This window comes from Styela clava, chromosome 5 (genome assembly GCF_964204865.1).
Source record: "Styela clava chromosome 5, kaStyClav1.hap1.2, whole genome shotgun sequence".
Taxonomy (NCBI): Eukaryota; Metazoa; Chordata; class Ascidiacea; order Stolidobranchia; family Styelidae; genus Styela; species Styela clava.
The window spans coordinates 6,894,139-6,920,692 of NC_135254.1; the positions used below are offsets into that span (position 1 = coordinate 6,894,139).

A 26,554-nucleotide genomic window follows, 5' to 3' on the forward strand; every position below is an offset into this window, starting at 1 on the left:
TGTTACGTCCTTTTTTGCATCTTACTGATTGGCCAATGTCACGAAGTAAACAAGGAAGTCTATGTTCGGGGAAAGGTCCATATCATGTTGAATGATAGGAAATAGGAATCCCGTGAGAATAGTTATGGACGAAAAGAATGCCTCCGCACCAATGGCCAAGTACGGCTCTGATTCAGCGTATTTTTCATACAATAATTTTACACGAATGTACTGAACAGTACCGGTATCTAAAGTTGCTCAAACACTCCCAAAATTAGTGACAAAGTATGAAAATAATGTTTGGGGTCAAAGGTCAAACGTCCATTTTGCTCTAATTTGACGTATTTTTTATCCATTAATTCTACGTAAAAACACTACCAAAATTAATGACAAAGTATGTCCATTTTGCTCTGGTTCAACGTATTTTTTATCCAATAATTTTACGCGGATGTACTGAACAGTACCGGTATCCAAAGTCGCACAAACACTCTCAAAATTAGCGACAAACTGTAGAAATAATGTTTGGGGTCAAAGGTCAAACGTCCATTTTTTCTCTGATTCAACGTATTTTTTATCCGATGCCGGTACCGGTAATTTTACGCGGATGTATTGAGAGGTATCTGATGTCAAAGTCAGTTGCACGCGAGTGCAGTTGTTTTGCACGTCGTGAGCTATAATTGCACGCCAGGAATTCTTATTTGCACGCGGGAATTTCTGATTGCACGCCCGATTTCTCGTTCAAAAAGGCCATGAAATCCAGACTGGATTATACCTACAAGAGATACCAAAGTAGGAAAAGATGAAAACATTTTGAAATGCCAATTACGACTTCATTTCTTCTAATCCCTAATATTGGAAAAAAATGTTAAAATTGATAATTGTTCTACAGCCTGACAGCTCTAGGCTTTAAATGACTGTTGCTTCACTTCAAAGTTATTGACTAGTTAAACGTCTGTTGAATGCATTGGTTTATACAAAGTTGGAGATTTAGTGTTCTTCGAATTATTGTTATTGGTTGAAAAATCTTCTCAATTTTTACCTGCTCGGAGTTGAAAAGCTTGTTAGACTTTGTTGGTTATTAACAGCAGAAGGTGAGAATAAATGTGTCAATTCTTTATTTGTCAATTTCGCTAAACACCATCATGTGAAGATGGGGAAAATTATATTCAATTCCCGAATACGGGTTTTAAAATTTTTTAATCTAGCTTCCTATTCCTGTATTCCAAGTTGCATAGTTGAGTAATATGACCATGTCTTCACATTCCCAGTTGTGAAAATTTTGATCTCAGTCTTTGAACGATGATAGGATAAAATTCATGCTCTCAGGAGTTTGAAAATGTGTCTCCAGTAAAAACAATTCACTCAGCTATTATCTGATTTAATCAGATCATTTCTTCTGTTATATGGTCGCTTCGCTGCATTTCTTTATGCATTGGTTCCATTTATTATTATTGGAGCTTTGGTATTTCACCTTGGGGGAACTAATTTTATGTAAAAGTATTATGTGTCCCATCTTCAGAAGACTTTTTTTTTTTTTGCAGACGATGTCTTCTTCTGGGGAGAAAGTGGCTTCTGATACCGAGAAGGAAACAGCGGCTGGAACTGGTAATATAACAAAGAGTTTATATTTTTCTGACAGTTTTATTTTAATCTCTCTGTAACATAAACAAGACTCTAGCATGATTTTGTTATTTCTGTAATATTTGATCCTGATTTCAAAAATATGACTGCAACTACGAGGTTTATCATAATTTAGTCTTTGGCACTTCACTTTTAGATAAAGATATTTTGGCCTGGGCTTCCTCTTCTGAATTTCGGATTTTATCTACAAAAATCAAAGCGAAAAATGTTCTAAAAAATTAGAACCTCTGCTTTGATAATTTTAAATTTAAGGGCCCAACTTTTGATAAACTTCCATTATTTTTTTTCTACTAAATTAGACGGTGATGCAGACCAGGAGACCATTCAACAAGAGAAGGAGATATCACCTAAACAGGAGGTAAATACTTTAATTGTTGCCGAAAGCACATAATTTTGCGTTATTCTCAAGCCTGAGAACCTGAGATCTTCAGCTGTGACCCTTGCCATATTCCTATTTTTCGTTAAATTTGTTCCCTCGCCTCTTGAAAATTTTATGCTCAGCTAGTGTCGCAAGTCGCACTCCCGCTTTTTTATCAAGTAATTTATAATGTGTGCTTATAAATAATGATTAGAGGATAAAAAAACTTAGAAGAATGTTATTAATACCAAGGCCATTCTGTCAGTTGCACACCAACAGTCTAGGGTTAACATGGGCAAATCTGGCCTATTGGGTAATTCAGTCTGGTCGCCCAATGCTTCCACAACCAAAGTAAAACCAAGTTTTGCGATTTATCTTAAAAATAGCTCAATGAATTTGTTAAGATTGCGATTAGATTTTGTATTAGCACGAGGCTTATTGTTTTCCACTTCTGCTTTTGTAAAACTGTAAATATTTTGCATAAAATGTTACTTTTTTACGTCACACTTACATGACCCCCCAGTCTAGATGAGCAAAATTTTTGGCCCTTGGTTCTAAAACCTTGCCAACCCCTGGTCTCACACAGTTTCCATAAGTTGGCTGTGGTCACTGATTACATGCTGGTATCTGTGATTCCGCCAATACAGTGGCTTTGCTCTATGAAGCAAATACAAGGAAAATTTCTCTCCAAGAACGACAAATATCTCCATTTATTTTAAAAGTAGACTTGACCGGTGAATAATTTGTTGTGTTTTTTCTCTTCCACAGCTTGAAGAAATGACAACAATAGACGCAACTGCTATACAGATGGAAGTTGAAACGACTGATGATCAACAAGAACTGGAAGAAGGTATGTGATCTACAACTCAGTCAAAAAAAATTATTTTGAAATTATGAAGTTTATTACTTCCTGGGGGGAAGGGGATAATTTTTAATTGTTTTCAATAAAAACATCGACGGCCCATAAAAAGGATTCCAGATGTTAGTTAAATCAAATATTTAAACGGAAATAATAAACTAAAGTCCTAGATTTTGTTATGTGTGTAAAGTGTTAAAAAAGTATCAATGGAATAATACGAGAATATCGGTCAGAGACCGAAGACTTATTGATCGAAAGTTAGGGGATCCCCAAAACAGCGCTCTTACTCCATAGTGACAACCCGCACCTGACTTCGTAATTCGAAAATTACGTCACTGCGATACATCGTAACTAGGGCCCGACCGATACTGCCTTTTTGAACCGATACCGATACTGCTAGTTTTCCAAAACTAGGCCGATAAGCCGATAACGATACCGATGTTTCTATTAGCCTGCGGAATCCATCATCTTGCACTATTGCAAATGGCCTGTTGTCAGTGGCTATCATCTCCATTATTATTTTATCAAGTGATTTCGTTCTTGCGTCATTTCCATGCCATTTATTAAATTTATCCATTATGTGTTCCCATGAAGGTTGCCGATTAAACTGGGAAGCTTCAGCTGGCCTTTTTCGCGTTAACTGCGTCTGCGAAATCTCATCATACTTGCTCTTGTGTTTCGATCTGAGATGACTCCACAAATTACTGGTGTTTTTCTTTTTGGAATCGGCGGAACCTTGACCTAACAATGATGAGCATATTTTACAAAGTACACCATCACTGTGGCATACAAAGTATTCCCATACTTTGCTCTTACCGCTAGAACCAGCCATCTATAACATACCAATACAAGAAGTTAAATAATACCTTCAACGACTAAAGCGCAAGGGAAATCAAGCGCCGTGTAAACTACGCGAAAATTCTCTATCTAGCGTATATTATTTGACACAAATAAGCCGTTCACGTGTTCTATTGCTTCGATTTGTAAGCCACCACACTGCAAACTTGCTTGCAAAGTGTGAAATCCCGTGTCGCAATCGTCCGTGAAACCGCTTTTGATAAGAGAGAAATAGAAATAGTGAAGAAAAAGAGTTTCACGCAGAACCGCTCTCGAATTAAACAAGCGATAAAACTGCTTTCCCGGCGCAATTTTGACACTTTGGCAGTCACGTGATTAGCCGATAACTATCGGTAAAATTAGCCGATACCGATAGTTCAAAATTTGTGAAAAACAAGGCCGATATATCGGCCGGCCGATATATCGGTCGGGCCCTAATCGTAACGATACAAATATGAGATGAGAAAGATCACTTGTGCTACTGAGTTCATTATAGCCGGCACAGATGCCATTTCGGACAATTGTATCGCAGCTATACTTTGGCAAGCTTTGTGACGTCTTAGTGATGTAGTCAGGTGGGGGTTGGGTATATTATATGCAAAAATCAGTATGCTTCGTCCACTGGAAGTATTTGTGTGTAAGTACTTCGGGAGACCCCAAATAATTATGTATCCGGAGTACATTGGGAAAAGAAAATATTGGGAGAAAAACTGAGTAATCTGCTATTCGAAATGCTAGTAATTTATTTGACTCTGACCATTCCTGGCTCTATTCCTCTTTCCACTTTCAGAATCAGATGGAGGAACTCGCGGCAAATCTCGAACAAAGCAGGCAGACAAGCGAGGTGCTGGAGCAGCGGCAGTTTCCACTCGTCAAAAATCAAAAAGACCTCGCAGACATGTTGCTTCGTCATCCCTGTATTATGAGTGAGTTTTTCTTGCAATTTGTGCATGCTAATTCAAATACATGCAAGGCCTCTTGAGATCGATAACGATACTTTTATACCAAGGGGATAGGAAAGACGATAGATGGCTTAATCATATAACATTCTACAGCCTCTTGTCTAGTTGCTAATCCTTGTTGGGTATGGGATTAGTTAGTTAATTAGGAATTAGCCAGTTATTTGTTTCGGTGCATGGACTCGATGGTGGAGGAAGCCCTAACCGATGAGCGTTTATTTGAACCACCCTACGACAGGATTCAAACCTGCAAATTCATGCAGGGTAATCAGAGGTGAAACGGCAAACATTACTAATGTTCTGGATGCGCCACCTGTCGCCCTTTTAATGGGATTTTAGGTGGAACAACTCTTCTATTTTCAGATATGAAGTTCCAAGCCGCGTACCAACTACGCCAACACAAAAGAAATCGGATCCTTCTGTTCAAGTGGCAACACCTAGTGGCATGCAAACGCCAGAATTAAAACCTTACTTCGCAAAAGGAGAAGTGCTGGCTGTGAGAAATGAAGACGGTATGTTTTATCATCAAATCTCGGGAGTCAAACGGGAATGTTTAAAATTTCTGAGTATAATGATGTTCAGAAAAGGTTTTTATTGGTCAAAGCTGTGGTTGTGGGACAATTTACAATTAAAATTTTGGGTACTCCCGAAGTATGTGAACCAAGATGGCGGACACCGGAACGTAGAATGTGTACCGGGTTAGAGTTGACGTAGGCCATAATTTCACGTACAAATACTACGAGAGTCACTTGGCTAGTCCCCGGCTAGTCGTAATAGAACTAAAATTGGAACAAAATTTTGACCTCCATCCTAGTTCCCGATTATGGGAAAACTTGCTAGACTTCACCAATTGTCTATTGAGAATGCTCCTTCAACAAATTAGTGCTTTTTAGTTCTCTTTTCTTGAGATGGATATAAAACGTCTTATCCAAGAATGTTTTTGATTTATCATTTCAGACTTTTTTAGATTGATTGTAACATTTTGAAATGCTTTATTAAACATAAAGTGTACTAATCGTTATTGGGATAAATAAACCTTTTTCTCTCCAACCAAAAGGACCATTTACTTCCAATATTTTTGTAGTTAAAGATGTTAATGTGTCGATTGTCTTCTGGTATTATGTTCGCTTCATAATTGTTTTCAATATTTTTATGTTCTTTGGGGAATACGTTGTTGCGTTACATTCATGGCTATAAAGTATTATTGTTTTCATTTGTTTGAACCATTAGGTGGCTACTATCTCTGCTCTTGTCCGATGAATATATTCAACGCTTCGAAACCGTTCAAGATTCAATGGTTTGACAAGCACGAAGAACCGAACATTTACAAAAAATCATATTTTGATTTCCTTCATGAGAAGGCCGTTCTCTATTCCGGTTTGAGCCTGAAAAAACTGGATGCTGGAAAGTTTGAACTTCCAGAGGTTGGCTATTTAATTTTTTTTGTTTACGCTTATTCATGCAATTTACTACGACTAAGACATTCCATGAGCAGAAGTAGAGGCGCCAAGATGGCTTAATCATATGTCGAACTACGGCTTCTCATCCAGTTACCGGTCCATGTTGTGTATGAGGCTAGTTAGTCAGTTATTCAGATGCATGGACTCGATGGTAGAGGAAGCCGAAACCGACCAGCGGTTACGTGAACCACCTTACGGCGGCGAGGAGTCCAGCAATCCTCTCGCACATAATTAACCCTGCGTGGGATTCAAATCTGCGAACCCACGCAAGGTAATCAGAGGTGCAGTGGCGAGTGTATTTCTAACGCTTAGCATGATGCGCCACATCACCTGACATTTGACTTTTCTACTTTTCCAATTCAAACTACCACGCATTGGTTTACCTTTTTTAAACATCAACTTCACAATTTTTTTCTTCCTATTCTCTTTAAATTACCTTCTTTAAACATCAACTTCACAATTTTTTCCTTCATATTCTCAGGTACAAGAAAAAAAGATTCTTCATCGGCTTGAAAAGTCTTTACAGGGAGTGGAAGAAATCTCCTCAGACAGTGAGGACGAAGGGTCTTCCTCGGCTGGAGGGTATTCCCCTAAAAAGAAAGGAAAAAGTTTGAAACTTTCTGCGAAACAAGTGGGAGGACCTGAAAGAGGTTGGCATCTTTTTTTTTTCAGTTAATCCATGGGCATTTTCAATCTTCTCGGAATTGTAATAAGGAGTTGAAGTTTAAATATAACTCTAAATTATACGAAACCGGTATCAGCTCCTTGCGTGCGCATCCATCTCCCGACCCGCGAATATTCTTCCGCTGCTAACTTTGACCCCCTATCAATCAACTTTGGGAACCACTGCTTTAAAAGAAGGTTTTGGTATTAAAATTTGACAGGATACCAAATTTACATCAGTCTAGAGCTGAAGTCTGTCAAACTTGTTTCCAACTTTGAGTCAATTGTTATTTTCCCCAATTCCACATGCCATGATTTGAAGGAGAAAACATATTAATTCTGTGTTATTATTTTTAACAGTTCTTCAAGATGAAGACGCCCCACTTGCAACTCTCACTCCTAGCACAAAGAGAGGGAGAAAGGTTAACAATATTCTTTACTACTTTATTCAGATATTATTGTCCCGTTAGAGCTAGATCTTTGAGGAAATAGTACTATATAAGTTTGATAGTTGAATCTGTAAAAGATCATCCCAGTCTCAATGAGAGAATAATGCTCAAGTATATGGATATTAAGGCAAGCTTCGAGTTGGACATAAAACAGAAGTTTAGATGATACATTGGGCCCCGAAGACTTTAACCTGTTTCAGACGCCCAATCGAGCCCAATTTTGAATACCCATTTTTATTAATGCCATACGACCCCCAAAATTTACCCAATATACAATAATTATATACCATTGGAAAGGTATTTTAGAGTACTATACGCTAGATGTCACTGGAGGACCGTAAACTAAAACACCTCTTTCAAGAGGTCTCTCGTAACGTCAAAAAATAACAAAAACATTTACACTCTCTCATTCTATCAGCTGTTGGACGTCTATAGCTATTGTAAAGCTGAAATGTGACTATACAGTTGACTGCACATTGGTTTTCTCTTTCATATGATACTAAACGCTTTTCCATAGCGCGCGTTGTTCAAGCGTTTTGGAAATTTACCGTTTGAGAAGTCACCACATCGAATCAGGCCAGGCTAAGCTTGATAGATCGATCGGTTGTTTGTTTGTGCTTTATCGCGTTGAAAGCTTTTGTGAGTCATAATGAAAAACATTTATTATGAATCATAAAAGCTTATAATCGTCAGACAAGGAGAATTTGCGAGATAAAACGCCTAACTTTTTTTCGGTGAGGCAGCGGCGATCAAACGACTTGATATTTTTATAACTTCCTGACGTTGTGAGATGTCCACTCTCCTATGTTATGTAGCATATAAAATGACCTTCAAAATAAGACCTTATCATACTAGCTTTTGTTATTGGTTAGCGCGCAACGCCAAGGTTTATGGAATCATTTTCTTGTTGTGCGACGTTTTTATATCGCAGCGGGAAGTACACGCGTGATATGTAAGCGAAATTTTATCACTTCTAAATGTCATATAAGGTTCATTCTCATATCGTTGTGTGGGGAATAAGATTTCCTTTCAAGCAAGACCATAACAAACATTCCAGACCTCATGGTATACACACAGCATTGCAAAACGTCTGAAACGTCGCGCATGCGTCAGACCGGGAGGATTAGGTTAAAAACATAAAAGCAATTGCCCTCTATCATACCAAAAATTCAAAATTGATTGCTCTATTATTAACCGAGAAGATTTTTTATAACAACAAAAACCCTGATAACAACAAAACGAGAATATCGGTCAGAGACCGAAGACTTATCGCTCGAAAGTTAGGGGATCCCCCAAAAAAGAGCTCTTACTCCATAGTGACACCATATGTCCCATCAGTAATTAATTAATAACTCGCTAATTATACGACATATTTCATCCAAAATCAATAGGCTTCTGGTCTGGCCTACCAGAGTATAATAAATTGGTCAATTAAAGCGGAATTGTAAAGTACCCCCTAAAATAATATCTCCTTACAATACTTATCAGTGACTGTTAATCTATGTCGGGGTTGTGCAACATTTTTTGTCGATATATCAGACAATTTCAGACATCTAGCAGGGCTACGCAAAAAAAAAAGTTTTTCTATGTACACAATGATGAATTAATGAAATAAAGGCAAAGTGGCAATAAATTTAATTCTAGATTTGTCTTACACACACCTGCGCCTTTTAAACCATAAACTGTAGAATTAGGATTTTAGGCATATTAGGGGAAAACCGAGTGCTGACAAGGGCCATATCAAATGACTTGGCGGGCCGGTTTGTGGCTCGCGGGCCAATTGTTGCACACCTTCGATCTAGAAATAGTGTGAAAATACCTCAAAGTGGCATTTTTCTTATAAGTAACTGCTTATTTAGAGCCATTTTTTTAAAGTTGTATAAATACCTCATCACACTTGCTTGCTGAAATCCTTGTTTTGAGACAAGGCATTTAAAATGCTTAGTTGGTTATGCAAGAGTAGTTTTAAATTTGAAACTTTTAAATTTCTGTCTCAATTTTAAAATGTTCTTAATAATAAGCAATGCTTTCCTCATTTGTAGGCCGAGTCAAAGAAAGCTGTTGAAAAGTCTGCTGTTACTCCGAAACTGGGTAAAATAACAATGGGACAAGGTTCCGCTAGGAAGAAAACCACAGGAGGGCGATATGGAGCAGTATCAGCTGGCAAAAGTCCAACTATCAGATTGGCAAAACCCCAGGCAAAGATGGTGAGAATTTGTTTGTATGTGCTTTAGTCTAGAGCAGTGATTTTAACCCCCACTCCCCCCTAAATGCTATACATAGAAGCTTGTATCTTCTGCAACAACACTCGATAGGCAAAAAAGGAATCGACCATTCATGGATTCAATGACATGATGTTGAAAGAAATTCGAATCATTTCGAGTGCCTGCCTACTCGATCAAACGACGAACAGTTGAACCCTACCTCAAAAACAACAAGCTAACAATAAGCATGTTGACATTGTACGAAGGGTTCTAGAATCTTTGAACTAACAGCATGAAGTTGAACTCTTCTTAAACATGCTCCACGCCAAGGATGATAAAGACAGATGCAAGCACAACAGCTCTCTGCAATCTCTAAACCAGGGGTCGCGACCCCAAATTGGGTCGCAAACAGGTCGCTGAGGTATAGTAGAGCAGGGGTTCTCAAACTTTTGGTGTTGCGGAGCCCTTGAAAAGGTTGACTATTATTCACGGAGCCCCAAAATAAATGTTAAAATTGTTACTTTCAGATTAATATTCCTGAGCAAGTTAAACGTACTTTACTTAATTTAAATGCTGAACCTTTTTTAATAGGGTTAATGCAAGTCATAAATAAATCTCAATTTCAAAGATAAATTATATATACTCTTACTAAAGCTGTAAATTTGACACTTGACAAACATATTAAACTAGGGGTCGAATCTTTTCCCTTTTGACATTTTCGGAAGGCCGCTAATAACGTGCGCGATTGCATTTTGTCACAATCACCGATAGTTTTCGTCAGCATGGCATGTTTTTAAACATCTTTACGCCGGTGTTTATTCTCCCTAAATCAAAAATTTTCTTCGGCATATACATGTATTGTTCCACAATGACGACGATAATTGCTTTTTTGTTCTCGTGGGGAATTATGAGTTTTATGTGAAAAACATGTTACCATATAGTCATCGGCGACGAAGTGCTAAAAATAATAATTAATAATAAAGAGGTAAATCCGCAACCCAAATTTCTTGATTGAAAAACGGCATTCTAAAATATCAAAACTTAAATAAAAGATCACACTATATGTTTGGTTTTAGCAGACTCACGTCAGATTAAAAACGCTTTTGTAGGCATTGTAAATCACAAAATTTGGTGTTATGTTAGGTTTTCTTCGGTTATTCATCGTATAGTAACTGCGAAATCGAAACACAGTCAATTGTGTGCGCGATTTATCTTTTTTTATTCTACCAACGGAGCCGCATGCATTAAAATAAATTTTATTCGTTCGTATTTTGCCCAGATCTTGTGAGTTTTTACACGACGATATCTTGCTTAATTATAATCTCAAGTGCAAAAGAACAAATCAAGTTTGACAAATTCCAATATCGCAAAAATACGACTCCAATTTATTTATAGTTGGCAGTTTATCACGTATTTTATGTTATTTTAGAATAGTATTCTTTCATTTCAGTAATCCTAATAGGAATCTCGAATGAAACGTGAGTAACTATGAGTACAATTGAAATATTACGACAAGACACTTTAACGGCCATGCATTGAATATTTTACGCAACAGAAATCTGGTTATCCGTTTTTTTATAATCGCAAAGAATGTTGCGCGGAAATTTCCGATTCAAATCCCCACCTCTTAAGAATCCTGGCTGCGCTCCAGCTTATAAATAATGTCATTTTTTAATTCCGCATCTTTGCCATTTTTCGAGGCTATATTGTTGTCAAATTTTATCAAAGCTGTTATTGCTTCTTTGAGCAGTTACAAAATTAGCCAAGTCATTATTTTGAAAAGTAATCGAATAGCTCGCGGAGCCCCTGGGTTTCTCTCGCGGAGCCCTGGGGCTCCGTATGTAGCACTTTGAGAACCTATGTAGTAGAGGATGGATGTACAAACCATCTAGGATTTGACAAACCGTGTTAAATTTAGCAGTTTGTAGCATGGCTCACTGTAAAACAGGCCCATAGGCATCGCTCTATGCTTATGCTATAAATAATGTAGGTGCTTATTGTGATATCACTGTTTTGTTTTAGCTTATTTTACTTAATACCACCCCATGACCAAACTCAAAAGTCCAGTAAAGAAGCTCTAAAGTTTCAAGAAAAATATATATATTGACTTGGGATCGCACTGGACACTTGAAAGTTGTGTTTGGGGTCGTCCTGAAAGAAGCTTGGGAACCCCTGCTCTAAATAATAAAGAAATGTAGATATCTGCAAGATTATTTTTAATTAGTTTCACACCCCTGTAAAAAACTGTCTACAGCCCCCTTGTTGGAGCACCACACTGTTTGAAAACCACTAAAGTGTTAACACTTTGGCCACCTGCACTCAATAACGAAAAACCTGGTTTTGTTTTTATTGTGTTTCCATCAGTAAAGAGCCGACAAAGTAAAGTAAAATACTGAATTCCTTACAGTTAAAGAATTAAGCAAATCACAATACAGTGTATTTAAAGTCCGTCACCCTTTACCCAGACAGGGGTGACCCGCAAAGCTGCTGCATGGTCCTCAAAATGGGGGCAGGGAGAGCACACTTTGAAAAGCCCTGGTCTATTGGTTGGTACATTAGGCCTAACTAATGTGGTGGTTACCCTGTTATCTTAACCCCTTGGCCGATTTATAAATACTAAAAAATAATATGCCCGTTATCTCATTTTTTCTTCAATTATTTTTCACAGACTCCGGGATCATCAGGGACTCCTGTGTTCAGCCCTAAAAGCAACAGCAAAACCAAGAAATTGGTGAGTAATATCAGTTTGATAATTTAAACCCAACTTTGGGTCACGGCCCGTAGGTTGTAAAACATTATTTCTGGAAAAATCTTGTTTTATTCGTTTTTAGTTACAAATCACCAATGCCCAAGATGAGAAGTTGGGTGGAGCGAGCATTGTCAGCTCAGACACCGTCGTGCAATACATGTACAGTCCTGATGCAGTGTCTAGCAGCCATCCGAGAAATGACCAACTGACACCCAACATGGATATTGAGATTGCTGACAAAGATCCTGCTTTTGATAGCCGGTGAGTGGATGATACTGTACGTCAGGGGTCGGCAACCTACGGCCCGCGGGCCAGCACTATAATCCAGCCCGCGACGCTTCACTAAATTATAGTAACAAGACATCCGTTTTGACGAATATATTCTTTAGACTAAATTATATTAAACCTAACAATTATATATTTCACAATTTCTCGTTTAATGAGCATATAATTTAATTATAATTGAGCAAATGGCAACAAAACGCAGAAAAGTTTATGCTAAGTGCAGAGGGTTCAATGGCACTGGAAATATTCAAATAGAATTTTATGAGATGCAATGAGAAAATAAATCCATTTTCTATTTGAGGGAGATGTATCACTGCTTGATTTTTATTATCAAAAGTACCATCCGTTCGGTTTTTCAACTTTCTAAAAATATGTGTTGCCTGCCAATGACTTGCAACCTTAATTTTGGCCCGCGAGCTACAAAGGGTTGCCGACCCCTGCTTGTACGTGTTACAAACAGGAACAGAAAGAATTGGGCTTGTCTGAAATAACCTTGAAATAATGGGCTATTAATATTTTTATTAAAGATCTGTATGCAAAAGTCAAAATTACTGGGGTCTGGTCTTTCCAGGAATTATATTTCGACATCCTCAAACATGCACTTCCTCGGCCGGCTGATGAATATTCGCTAATCAAGATAGCACTATTCGATTGTTTATTATGGGGTTACAAATAAGGAATTAGGTGCGGTCCGAATTGAATACACTGGTCTGTTTCGGAATGCAGTCCACCAGTTGGGTAGACATAATGTTCTATAATGTATCCCAAGTTGGGACATAGAACCTATAAAAGATAATTTGCATACAGTGAGTTAGATTTAGAATTGTAAAATATTACTCCTAAACAGTGATTTGAGAGGATTTTGTATTTTTTATATTATCCACAAACTCAAGTTTTCTTACAATGAAACTTCTATTTCTTACGTGTGTTGCATTCGGGGACTAGCGAAACCGAACAACATTCTATTCTGAATACATTAGGAAATAATATTATCAGATGTGAAATATTAGGTAATTGCAGTTTCAAAAATTTGCCCATGCGGTTTATTATTTTTTTTTTTTTAGAAATTGAATTGCATAAAAATTAAACAGTTTTATTCTATTTTCCATTTTCTACACTTATCAGAAATAGATAATACAGAATTGTTATATTTGCTCTAAATAACATGTTATCAAATGAAAATATTCGATATTATTCCTAAAATTAAGAATTCACATTTATTTTCTATTTATTTATTTTACATCTAATTTTTGATAATTGTCTTGTTCAGAGCTGCTCGTCCATTTCTTCCGTGGTCGAAGTTGGCAATTCGCGCTGTGATTCTGCAAGATGTTGAACAGCTGGAGGAGTTGTACAAGGAAAGGCAGAATGCACCAGATGTAAGTAGTATGTTCAAAAGACTCTCAAACAAGCCAGAGGTCTTATCAGCTCCCCCAATTGACAAACATTGAATTATTCTATTCTATTTAGCATTTTCAGTTTGGCGCTCCAGAAGTATGTGTACTAATATGGAGTTAACTAATTTTGTTCGCCTATTTTACATCAAGTTCTGTAAAGGGACTGAAACCTATGGGCAGGTGGAATATTCACTTGACCAACAAAAACAGTCCCCGATCACGTAATAGAACTAAAATAATGAAAATCCTAACCTGGTTAACATACTACGGGAGTTGTAGTACCTCCAGTTTATTAGAATCTTAAATCAGACCATAGGTGCTAGCAACTTACCTTTCCTCTGGATAAACATCAAACAGTGTTATTGGTACGATAGTATGTGTACCAGGTTAGGATTAGGTCATAAATTTATTCGGATTTTCCTTATTTTAGTTCTATTATGATTTCGGGGACTGTCTGTGTTAGCCAACTGAGACTGCTCATACGTTTTAGCCCCTTCACTCAACTCGATGTAAAGTAGACGAAAAAAATTAGTTACCTCCATATTGGTTCACACACTCCTGGAGCGTCAAAAATGATTATTATTAAACTTCCTACCTAACGAGAGTTCCTATCAGCTTTTCTTTTCTCCTGCTTGGGTTCTAATTCTTTTATTCATCTTCACAGTTTATGAGACAGTACAGATCAACAGATGTTCAATACACTGCATTGCATTACGCTCTGCTCAGCTCAAACCAAGGTGTTCTGCAGTCATTGTTGCACGAAATGAAACGAGTGGACGATCACCATTCCATCGAGACGACTCCTGAAGTTTTAAAAGACCCGAATGATCCTGAGTAAGAAGTTGAATATTGTAGAATCGGGGAAGATTATTAAAACTAAAATTAATTACATTTGCTATTTTAAATTCTTGATTTTTAGATATAATATTTTTGAATTAGGGATTTCCGAGATTCCAAATTCTTTGTTCTTTTTTAAAATTCTTTGTCAGCATGTCAAAGTGAAAGAGTGCATTGATGCGTAACTGAGGAAAAATTTAACAATCGATAAAAATGCAGCGCATGTTGTTGCCTATCTTTCGAACAGAGACGCTGAATTGCGTTTTTCTTGCCTCGTCATGTTGAGGTTATAGGCAGAAAAAATTTTTTAAGCTGATCTTGTCCTATTTGCTGGGTAGACTTCGCCAGGAAATACAGTAAATGCAAGACGTTTATCCCAGGATTCATGATTTTTTTATTTATGTTTAGGAATGGGTTCAAAGGTGATCATCTCTCTGCTGTTGACATCAGTAAAGGAATGAAAGAAGGGAATTATGCTTTCTTGAAGGTTTGTTGTCTTTGTGGCGTATTTTTGAGAAAAGAAAAATCTCAAAACATCATTTGTCACTCTTTACTTTGGTGGGAATGAAAGATGTTATTTAGTCAACAGTCTAGTAACATAACTACCTGTTAATCAGTTCATTGCATTTATGACATCTTGACTTTTATGACATCTTGGAAAAAGGAAAGTTAGGAATATAATATTTTCCACCAGCGGAGTTCTAGAAAATTCTAAATGGTCTCCCGACCATTTCCTGAAAATTCTCACTCAGACTTCAGCCCAAACTATGACAAAATCAAATTCTGATAACAAAACTTTGGCGTATGCAAGCCTCTTTTGATAGACTGTTAATAAGAACATTTCGTGAGCGTTTTGAGTATATAGAAAATATCTCTACCGAAAATCAAAAATTCTTTATCCAGACTTTGGAAATAGGACATCGCTTCAGACTCGGGTTAAACCAAGCCAATTTTCTCACACCACAGCCCTTGTCACATGCTCATGTCCGATTAATAGTCCAGATCAGGGCTTCCTAAACATTCAGGCTCACGACCCTTTATAATGTATTAAAATTTTCTGCAACCCCTGTTAAGTCTGCATTATTATGCAAGCGCTCCACTCTGATATTATGTATTTTCTCAAAATCGTGAGAATTATGTATTGCACCAGTACTAATAATTGTGTTTTGAATCAAAGTCTGAAATATACAGTAGATAGCCTATAGTATATTGTGTGAAATTGGTGTGATCTTTGCGACCTCAAAAATTTATCGTGACCAACAGTTTGAGAATCACTGGGCCAGATGATTCATTAAACGTTATATCACTGTCAAATCATTTCCTCAAAATTTCAGGATTGGCATTTAGGAATGCCAAACGATACAGCGACTGCATTAGAGTACGCAACATTCGCTTGCTCACACGGTGTCGGCAGAGATACTTTACGTCTTCTTATGTCACATTACCCCAAGCTTAAAGATGGGACCATGACAGTAAGTATTATTTGTTTCATCTCAAACGAGAGTGACTTATGACTCGTGGCTTTTAGCATTCGTAGCCCTCCTGTTTGTCATTCTAGTATTTGCTTGTGTTGTTATTTTAATCGGTAGGCTCCAAACCCCATTATATTTAAACAATGCATGCTCAACAAAGTGAAAACACCATATGAAATAATCAAGCAATGAAACTAGGGGAAACATTTTTTTGTGAAGAAGAAGAAAGGAAATTCAGTTTTGCGCATAGCATTGTGACCCCCGTTCAAGTGCTTTGTGTCCTTGGTTGGGAACCGATATTCTAGATCTGGGGCGTGCAACCTTTAATAAAGGAGAGCCGGATACAAATAACTGGGTGAAACCGCAGGCGCATCTTTATTTAACTTAGGCTCAATAGTAATTGCAGGCACAAATATTTTGTGGATTACTCTATGAAATGCATTGTTCCCTTCGCACAAGTCAGCAGTTAGGACATTGTAACATCATATGTATAGGTTTTGCATTCGCGTCCGCACAACATTCAAAATTGGCAGTTGTCTACGGGCCGCACAATTTTTACTTCCGGGCGCATTTGGCCCTCTAGTTGCACACCCCTGCTCTAGAATGTTTTATAATAACAGTGAAATGAAAGTGATATTTATTTATTTTTTAGAATCTTCTTCTTCAAAGCATCTGTCATGCTGCGGAGATGGGTCACGTTGACACAACACATTTCTTGATCTCGTACATTCGCAAAAATCATTCTGAATCTGTTCCAGGGGGAGTTCAAGGTTCACCGGGGTCATTGCAAGGTCACGGTTTCACAGATTTGCATGAGTTAGCGTTGTCGCAAGAAGAACCTATGCCGAGATTAACAGTAAGTACAAAATTCAAAATGTAAGAAATAATTTTTATGACTGTTTTCTCCAAACAGTCTCATGCCTCTGAACTCGAAAATAAGAAAAACTAACCTCAAATTCAAGTTGCGAGCCAAGGAATGATATATAGTTATGGTGGCACTGTATACACTAATGTTAAAAAGTGTTTCACAAGACGCAGTCTATTTTATTTTGGTAGGAAAGTATCTTAATGATATGAGGGAGGAATCTATGTAGCTAGAATTTCTAGGAAAAAAATAAATATATGTTATTTAAGTTAGTACTCTAGTGAGGAACTTTTATTAAAAATGGCTAGAATCCAAAAATTACGTCACTACGTCACAACTAGGGGTGAGCATTTCGAATAGAATAATTGAATCAAATTGTTAATTATTCGAATTGGTTCAGAGCAAAATTTCGAATTTCGACCATCTTGTTTTTGTCTCTCTGCCAATGATCGAAATGAATGTCCCAATTTTTTTTCATTAATAAAGCTGTCTTTTTTCAACACATTTCTGACATATGATCATTTTCTGCAGTGATTTATTGATAAAAACGTGATATTTATTGTCTGTGAACGCTCAGCAATCTGTCTGAGTAATGTATTCTATGTTTTCAGTAATTCATGGGTTGACAGGATCAATTACAATAAATAGTCGCATACTTGATTTGAAAAAAATATTCGATTCTGAAATCATCAGTTATTCGAAAATGTGTTAAACTCATGGTTTTCAAATTATTGGATTTAATACTTATCAATGTAAATCACTTCTTTACAGAACAAAGAAATCAAGAAGAGGAGTGCCAGTGCAAATGGATGGCTTCAACCTGTCCATTTAGCTGCGATTAACCCAGATCCAACCAATATCAAAAATTTATTTCAGGTAAAATTTATTAAATTGGTTTTATTGTTAACAGTTTTTTTACCAGAGATATGGAGTCTGAATTTGGCTTGTTTTGAATTATTTAAATTATTCGAATTTCAAAAGTCAGGCCTTCAATGGTTGTAATTGAGGTCAAAATTTTGAAAGGAAACTCAAAAAATATTAAACTTGCTTAATATTCCCAACTCAATGGATTCTATTGTTAGACAGTTCTTAACAGTGATATGAAATTTGAATTTGGCTTGTTTGAAGTGATATTGGATCAAAAGTCTAATTTTAGACTACACAGGGTTAAAATTTTGAAATCTTTGAATTTTTGAAGGAAACACACAAAAAACATCCATCTGGCTGGATAGTATCAACGAACCATCTAAAAAGCTTGTCTATATTAACTTTTGCTGTCTAAATTTGGTTTCTCGGAAATCGGAGATTTTTTTGAAAAATACGCAAAAAAACATTTATTGCTCGTAGTCTCCGGACTTTTCCGTCAAGGCCCAAATTTTTGTCAAGCTATAGTCTGGATCTGAAGTCGTTTTTTAAATGTCTTGTAGTCCTGTGCACATTGTCCCATCCCTGGTTTTTAGGTAATACTGGTATATTCAATTTGATCGGTTAAAATTGGGGTGCTCCCGTAGTATACCGGGTTAAAGTTATCAGGTTGTGCGCCATCTTGATGTACATACTACAGGAGCGCCAAAATTGGATCATTACTTATCGATCTTGATCGGTAAGTATGTTGAAGGTATTTGTCGTTTGTTTGTTTGTCTGTTAGATACACACGATATCTCACGAAAGCGAGCTCTGCTCCAAATTTCGCATGTGCATTCATCATATCTTAGACCAGAGGCCTATTGATTTTGGATGGATTATGTCAAATAATTTGCGAGTTATTAATTAATTAGTGATGGGACATGTGGTGTCGCTATTGAGTCAAAGCAAAGGATATGCGCCGGTAGATCGATAAGTCGATGGTCTCCGATCGTTATCTCATTTTCAATTTTGAATCCTATTTGATATGATATACTGAATGTAGCATAGATTTTTGACATAACTTTGCCAATTTCTCAAACCTTTTTAATTTCAGTTATCAAGAGATTGCATTAATGCTGCGGACATCAGAGGACGCCGACCAATTCATTACGCTGCTGCCTGTGAGGGGACAGGGCCATTGGAATTTCTGTGCACGAGGTAAAGACTGTATAATTTGAATATATGTAGCCTAAATATAGTCCATAAAGTCTTGAGGTTTTTTAAAATCACAAAGGGAATTTATCGATACCATATATTGTTTTTGTCCTTCATAGATGTATTAAATGAAGTAAAAATATTTGGGGCTCCCGAAGTATGCGAACCAAGATGGCGGACATCGGAATGTAATATGTGTACTCGGTTAGGGTTAGGCCATAATTTTAGGTATAAATACTACGGGAGGCTCTTGGCTAGTCTTCGAACTGATAATAGGACTAAAATAAGAAAAATTGGAAAAAAATTATCGCCTAACCCTAACCTGTTACCCATGTTACGTTCCGATGTCCGCCATCTTGGTTCGCATACTTCGGGAGCCCCAAATATATGAGTAAAAAACAATAAACCTGGTTAATATATATTGAGAACTGACTACATACCAAAATTGAAATTGTAAAGGGACTTTACGGACACCCTATAAATAATATAGTTGTTGACTCAGAAGTATGTGAAGCCACATTTTCTTGTTTTTTGAAATCAAGTGTTATTCACTGAAGTAATCTTCTGACTTGAAATGTAAGAATGTTTAAAAAAAGCCGAAAACATTCAAAATATAGCACTTACAAGAAATTCATCAAGTAATATGTGAAAGGATGATAGCTTCAATTTTCCTTTTCTTACGCAGCATTTCTTAATTTTTTAGAGTCAACTTTGAAGAACAGGATCAGATGGGAATGACCCCATTGATGGTGGCTGCATTAGCAGGTCTGTATCAATATTTGTGTACTTTTTTGGGAGAAAAGTTTGTGAAAGTCAATCGAACGAAACCTGTGTGGTATTGAGACATAAAGGAACAGTGCATTCCTCTTACAATTCTTATATGTATACTGTCAAAACCTTTTCTAAGACCTTCAGTTTGACTTGAAACTGCTCCAGGCACCTAGTATTTACTAGTGTATGATTCGCCTCTATAAATCAAATACGGAATCTATACAATATCAGTACCTCTTGGCGGCTCAAAAGTTTTAAAAAAATATGCATTGATGATATACAATTTATAAACAACCATAATTACTACTGTTTTTTGGGCATATTATATGATTTAAGTTATTCAACAGTTTAGAAATATATTTGTACAAGTATGCAGCCTAACTCTTGGATCACTCGAAATAGTTATCTTTACTTTTGCTACAGCATCCTTGCAGTATATGCATAAGGATCCACCAGCGCAAAACCATAGATGGAGGATAAGGAGTTAGTCCCGTAGAAACCTAAGTATTAACGCAGTTATATGATTTGGTTACCAATTGAGCAAATTTAAAATATTTAAAATCAGAGTTAATCGGCAGATATAGTTCTAGCTTAACTTACTTCACGAAATTGATGTCACTAAATTTCATCTTCATTTTCATAGGTCGCCATCGTAACGTTGAGCTGATCCTAAAGTCAGCTTCAAAGAACATGCTCCACCATGTGGAGAACGTTGTTGAACGTCCAGACAGAAATAATTACGCAGCTGTTCATTATGCTGCTCAACATGGACATGCGGTTAGTACAACTTAAAATCCTCTCATTGGTTGCGTTGTTTACTTTATTTTGTGTAATCAGAGGTGTTTTTCTGTCCGTGGCAACTATAGCTTAATGCACAGGTTTTCAAACTTCTGGTGTAATGGAGCCTGCGAAGAGGCTCACAATTATCTACGGAGCACCACAATTAATTTATAAAAATGTTCTATCGGAACTAGATAATGTCATATTTAAATTACTGCTATATTGCCACATTTTTACGCTACCATTGTCAAATTTCACAAGTGCCGTTTTTCATATTAAGTTTTGAGCCATATTGAGTAATTGATGTACCACCGTTGTATGGGCTAACTGTGTCGGTTTTGCAAGTTTAAGTACCTCAAAAAAATTAGCTGCGGATACTGTTCTTGTTCAAGTTGTTTATTAATATCTTTGGAGTTTGTCCATACGTCCTGTTGCTTTATTTGGAATTTTTAAGATTAAGTACCTTGTATTATTTGCACACAAATAAGTATTGTAGTAATAATAAAGAACTAAAGAATATTAGTAATACTACAGCAAATACAAGCAAAAATCCTTCCGGTTGTAAAACATACTTCTTATTCTATTGTATGTTCTGTTTAAGAATGTGATCGAAGTTCTCTCCAAATACGGGGCGAACATGGATCGGCCCGTCAGCATCTCGAAGGCTAGAGCGACACCGTTGATGTTAGCTGCGGCAAATGGACATTTGAAGACCTGCATTGCTCTCGTGAATGTGGGTATCAAGTTCTTTTCTGAATAAGTAAAGTTATTAATGTCTCATATCCTATCGAGGTAGATATAATCTGATGAATATTCTACTATTCTGTAAACACTGATGACCCTAACCTGGTACACATACTATGTTCAGGTTGTGTGCCATCTGGGTGCACATACTTCGGGAGCATTGTATCAAGTTCTTTTATTATTAATAAGTAACAATTTGTTTGACTTTGGAGCAGAAATTAATGGGGGCTCCAGAAGCATGCGCACCAAGATGTCGCACAGCCTGAATCATAACCGGTACACACATACTATGTTCAGGCTGTACGCCATCTTGGTGCGCATACTTCTGGAGGTCCAATTAATGTCTCACAACCTATTGTGGTTGCTATAATCTCATTATTTTTCTATTCAGTATGTATTGTTAAATTATATTTCTGAATATGAAATTTCTTGATATATTCTAAATAAGTTTTTCTCAAACGATGACTTCACCCCACAAGGGGAGCGTAGACAATTTATTGAGGGGGCGTGGAGCTTATTAAATATAAAAATATTTTGCCTTGTTATTTGTAGCTTATTGTTAGCTATAAAGTTTGAGAACCACTATATATAAATAGATTTATTTTAACAGAGAAATTTGGCAATTTCTAATTTTGATAATACTAGAATTTACACCCGTTCTATCAGTACTTTGAATTTCCTTGTTTTAAACAAATTTTTGACAACCTATTATTTTTTTTATCTAGTGTGGCGCAAGTATTGAAGCTCCAGACAAACTGCAAAGATCTGCTCTGATTCACTCTGCTCTGAATGGTCATTACCCTGTGATGACTTATCTGCTGAGAAAAGGTAAAAAGATCATTCAATATTATAATATTTAGGAATCTCTTGCCGAGCTGTGTGATCAAGAGTTTGGGGTTTTTGCATTAGCAGTCAATGCATTGCTGTCCTGATGATTTCCGTTACCTCTTTGACGCTAAATTACGGCTTTTGTTTGCGACTGTGGTTTAACTTTTTAAGCTAAATTGCTGCTTTTGCTGCCTTGATGACTGCTGCCACCTTTTTGACAGCAAATTATAGCTTTTGTTTGGAAGAATAGTCAATTTCATGGGTATGATTCCACCAAAATGTATATGAGTTATCCAATAAAATTATGAAAGCCCATCGATGCTTAACTGAAGAATATTTCGGCCCGTCTTATTGAGAGGTAATATGGAAAAACCCTGATTTTTAGGGATGAAATACCGGTGTGAAATATTAAGTGTTCTAAGTGAGTGCAAATCCACCAAAAAACCTTGCACAAACTGAAACGAGAATATCAGTCAGAGACCGAAGACTTATCGATCGAAAGTTAGGGGATCCCCCAAAAGAGCGCTCTTACTCCATAGTGACACCTTGTGTTCCATCACTAATTAATTAATGACTCGCTAATTATGCGACATGATTCATCCAAAATCAATAGGCTTCTGGTCCGACATATGATGAATGCCCATGCAAAATCTGGAGCAGATTCAATCTCGCTTTCGTGAGATATCGCGTGCATCTAACAGACAAACAGACAGACAAATACCTATCAACATACTTACCGATTCAAATCGATAAGTAAAAACCTTGAAAACATGTACAAAAACACCTTCATGTGTTAGTATATCATTTCATCATCTCATGTCTTATAGGTGCGGATCCAAATGTAACGGATTCCTCAAACAACTCAGCAATCCACTACGCTGCAGGTTATGGCTGGTATCATTGTGTTCAACTACTACTTGATGCCAACGCCAATCCAGATGTTTACAATGACAGAAAGGTAAGGGGGGACGATTTTTAAACCTTCCAAGCGGCCACTGATACATAAGGAACTATACCTTTTTTGAAAGGCTGGTATCTTTTTGGATTGCCATTGCTTTTCAATTTATTACAACTTGTGTCCGATATGGGTTCTCATTTATGTTTTGACTGGAGTTGAAACTGAAGCCGTATTTTCAAATTTGTTTGCGGAGACGGAGTATGAATTTTGGATAATCTGGAGTGGAGTCCGATTTTTAGACTTGCAACGATTCATTTTGGGTATGGGATTCGTTAGCTTAGTAAGTTATTTGCTTCAGAAGCATGGACCCTAACCGACTCAATGGCTACTTGAACCACCCCACAGCAGTGAGAAGTCCAACAAGCCTGTCACACTTAATCATCCCCATAGGATATGAACGATTTCTTAACTAGGGCCCGACCGATACTGCTTTTTTAAACCGATACCGATAGTTTTCTAAAACTAGGCCGATAAGCCGATATTGATGTTTCCCTTATCTAAAAAGATGGCTACAAGTAACAAGCAACACTTTGTGAATCTGTGTTTTTTCTTGCGAAAGAAATGGAGTCTATAACAAAATGTTAAACTCATGCAATGATACGAAAATTTACATAAAAAGTACATTTACACCTTTCTTTGTGCATCACTGAGTTTAGCGATTTTCAACGCCTTATGTTAGAAATTATCAGTGTAAAGCCACAGCGCAGAAGAAAAGTGTGTGCAGGGCAAGAAAGAACACTTATTGTAAGGACAGGAAGCTTGTGAATCTCGATAACTCCAGTTCAACAGTCAAGTTGTAGTTGAGAAAGCAGAGTTTTTCTGCGTTGGCTGTTAGCTGGTTCTCCATATATCAGTTGGGCGTTTCGCATATTATATGGTTCAAATTTCTCACTTTGAGCACATTTCATTGTTCAGATGCCTCCAATTGGAGTTGCTCTCCTCAAAAACCATCGGGATGTTGCCAACTTATTATTTGAGCATGCTGCAAACATTCATTTCAAAGACGAACGAGGACGCACAATACTTTCCAGGCTTCTCGCTGATGAATCGTTGTCATGGCAACTTGTCGATCTCATCGCATTTTTACTCGACACTTATAAACCTGACGTGAACGCTCAAGATGTCCAGGGGATGGCGCCAGTAAGTGTTTTGTTTTAGAAAAGCATTAATTTGTTTTTCCTGTTTTTTTATTAGTCCTGCTCTGACTTTTTTTATGAAATTGCGTAAACTAATGCATATATTTCTAGTGAATCATATTTCTTTTGGAAAATATTATTTATTTAAATTTTTATGAGGTAATTTCACACCTTGAATTTTTTCCTTGTTTGTGTCATGTGTGTAAGATTAGATATTGTAAAATTTACTTTTTCAGCTTCATAACATCGCTTCCAACTCCATCTGGTCTCGTACTCAACCTAGGACTATTCAGATTGAAAAAAGAGCAGTTAGTTTATATCTTGCAGAGTTATTACTTGAAAAAGGAGCCGAACTAAATATGGCTGACTACAGAGGAAGATTGCCTCTTTATTTTGCGGTCGAAGACGTAAGTTGTATGTTTCGATAATTTGAAAACAAGATTTTACATTGTTCTACATACCTTCTATATACCTACAAAGAAAGGTTGCCTTTTTAGTTCAGGTTCGGACTCGGGTTGTATGTTTCGATGATTTAAAAACAAGATATCTCATTGTTCTATATACCTTCCCCTCTAAGCAACTAATGCTAGGATCTACAATACCGGAAGGAACTTTCTAGTTTGCCATTGCGAATTGAAATTCTTAGCACTGTGAGCTGAGCGTTGATTCCAATCCAAATTATCGACTGCTTGACCTGCGATACTAACATAGTCAAGTTAAACACTTCAACCCAGAGGTTCCCAAACTGTAGCCCTCGGGCTAATTATGGCCAGCGTAACGATTTATAATGGTCTGCATAACTAAAGTGCAATGTGCGTGTGTATATTTGTCACATTTCAATTACACTGTTATCTTAGTTATTATTTTCGTTACCGATATCTAACGTTTGAGGTGCATTCCTTTTTCGGCCCTCATTTCTTTTTTACTACTAAGTTGGGCCCCTGGCCAATCAACTTTAGGAACAATTGCTTCAATAACCACTGTTCAAGACCATCTCCCCAAAGCCCTCTTCCCCGTACAAGGGTCTACACAAACATCTAAGTCAGGGGTTCCCAAACCAGGGGTTGCGACCCCAAGTTGGGTCGGAGTGATAAGTAGGTAAGGTCGCTGAGGTATGGTAGAGGATGGATGTACAAACCATCTAGGATTTGACAAACCATGTTGAATTTAGCAGTTTGTATCATGGCTTACTGTAAAACAGGCCCACAGGCATCGCTCTATGCCTATACTATAGAAAATGTAGGTGCTTATTGTGACATCACTGTTTGGTTTTAGCTTATTTTACTTAATACCACCACATGACCAAACTCGAAAGTCCAGTGAAGGAAGCTCTTGAAGTTTCATGAAAAATAAATATATTGACTTGGGGTCGCACTGGACACTTGAAAGTTGTCTTTGGGGTCGTTCTGAAAAAAGCTTGGGAACCCCTGATCTAAGTATATTTTTCTATAACAGATGAACGTGAACCTGATAGAACTCATGGTAAGGAAAGATACTCATTGCCCGCGTAGTGTTAATGCTGTTGGTGACAATATACTTCATATGTTAGCAAAGAACTGGGACCAAGGCAATATGGCTGAAACTGTATTTGGACTTGTGAATAGGGTATGTTACTTTTTTATTTTAGGGACACTCTTGATATGAGCATAGCTTGGCGAGAGGATTACTGTACTTACTTAAATAAAATGAAGTAGCATTTCTTGATACAGCATCGTGCTAAGCGTTAGGAATTCGCTTGCTATTGCATCTCTGATTACCTTGCATGGGTTCGCAGGACTGAATTTCATGCGGGGTAATTATGTGCGAAAGGATTGCTGGACTCCTAGAGTGAAATGAAAGTAAAGTACCGTTTCATGACGCAGGAAATATTTGAAAAAATATAATGAAATTGACAATGTTCTTGTATATCCTCCAGATCGAAGTTTGGCTCTATTTCGGTGATGGTGGGTCTCAGTACTGGTTCTAAATCCTTCAAATTTGATCGATATTTGTGTTTTAACTTGACTTAGGACAAAAAAGATTTTATTGTGACCCCCATTGAGCCATTTTGTGACCCACTGGGGGGTCAGGACCCCCAGTTTGGAAAGCCATGTATGGACTGGATGAATTCTTATTTTTTTTCTATCCTATCTATTTTTATCAGACTCCACAGACAGTGATTGAGCTCGCATCTCGAAGAAATAAATATGGACTAACACCTCTGCTATTGCTGGCAAAGACTATTGGGGAAGTAAGTTATTAAAAATATCAAAAATAAATGGA

General features: G+C 37.1%; 1 protein-coding gene across 1 annotated transcript in view; it reads left to right on the top strand.

Annotated features, from left to right (window-relative positions):
• The first annotated feature begins 851 nt into the window (after positions 1–851).
• LOC120343929 (poly [ADP-ribose] polymerase tankyrase-like) overlaps positions 852–26,554 on the top strand; it is a 55,373-nt gene continuing 29,670 nt past the window's right edge. Inside the window, exons 1-28 of the mRNA XM_078112479.1 lie at positions 852–1,070; positions 1,521–1,584; positions 1,920–1,978; positions 2,747–2,828; positions 4,465–4,600; positions 4,997–5,145; positions 5,864–6,057; positions 6,575–6,743; positions 7,117–7,178; positions 9,248–9,412; positions 12,078–12,140; positions 12,241–12,419; positions 13,714–13,822; positions 14,505–14,674; positions 15,086–15,164; positions 16,012–16,149; positions 16,802–17,005; positions 17,786–17,890; positions 18,975–19,078; positions 19,779–19,840; positions 20,490–20,623; positions 21,228–21,359; positions 22,096–22,198; positions 23,026–23,156; positions 24,072–24,296; positions 24,529–24,699; positions 25,748–25,897; positions 26,436–26,522. Of these exons, the coding sequence (XP_077968605.1) occupies positions 1,524–1,584; positions 1,920–1,978; positions 2,747–2,828; positions 4,465–4,600; positions 4,997–5,145; positions 5,864–6,057; positions 6,575–6,743; positions 7,117–7,178; positions 9,248–9,412; positions 12,078–12,140; positions 12,241–12,419; positions 13,714–13,822; positions 14,505–14,674; positions 15,086–15,164; positions 16,012–16,149; positions 16,802–17,005; positions 17,786–17,890; positions 18,975–19,078; positions 19,779–19,840; positions 20,490–20,623; positions 21,228–21,359; positions 22,096–22,198; positions 23,026–23,156; positions 24,072–24,296; positions 24,529–24,699; positions 25,748–25,897; positions 26,436–26,522 (3,423 nt within the window). The 5' untranslated portion in view covers positions 852–1,070; positions 1,521–1,523. The remainder of the gene's footprint in view (positions 1,071–1,520; positions 1,585–1,919; positions 1,979–2,746; positions 2,829–4,464; positions 4,601–4,996; positions 5,146–5,863; positions 6,058–6,574; positions 6,744–7,116; positions 7,179–9,247; positions 9,413–12,077; positions 12,141–12,240; positions 12,420–13,713; positions 13,823–14,504; positions 14,675–15,085; positions 15,165–16,011; positions 16,150–16,801; positions 17,006–17,785; positions 17,891–18,974; positions 19,079–19,778; positions 19,841–20,489; positions 20,624–21,227; positions 21,360–22,095; positions 22,199–23,025; positions 23,157–24,071; positions 24,297–24,528; positions 24,700–25,747; positions 25,898–26,435; positions 26,523–26,554) is intronic.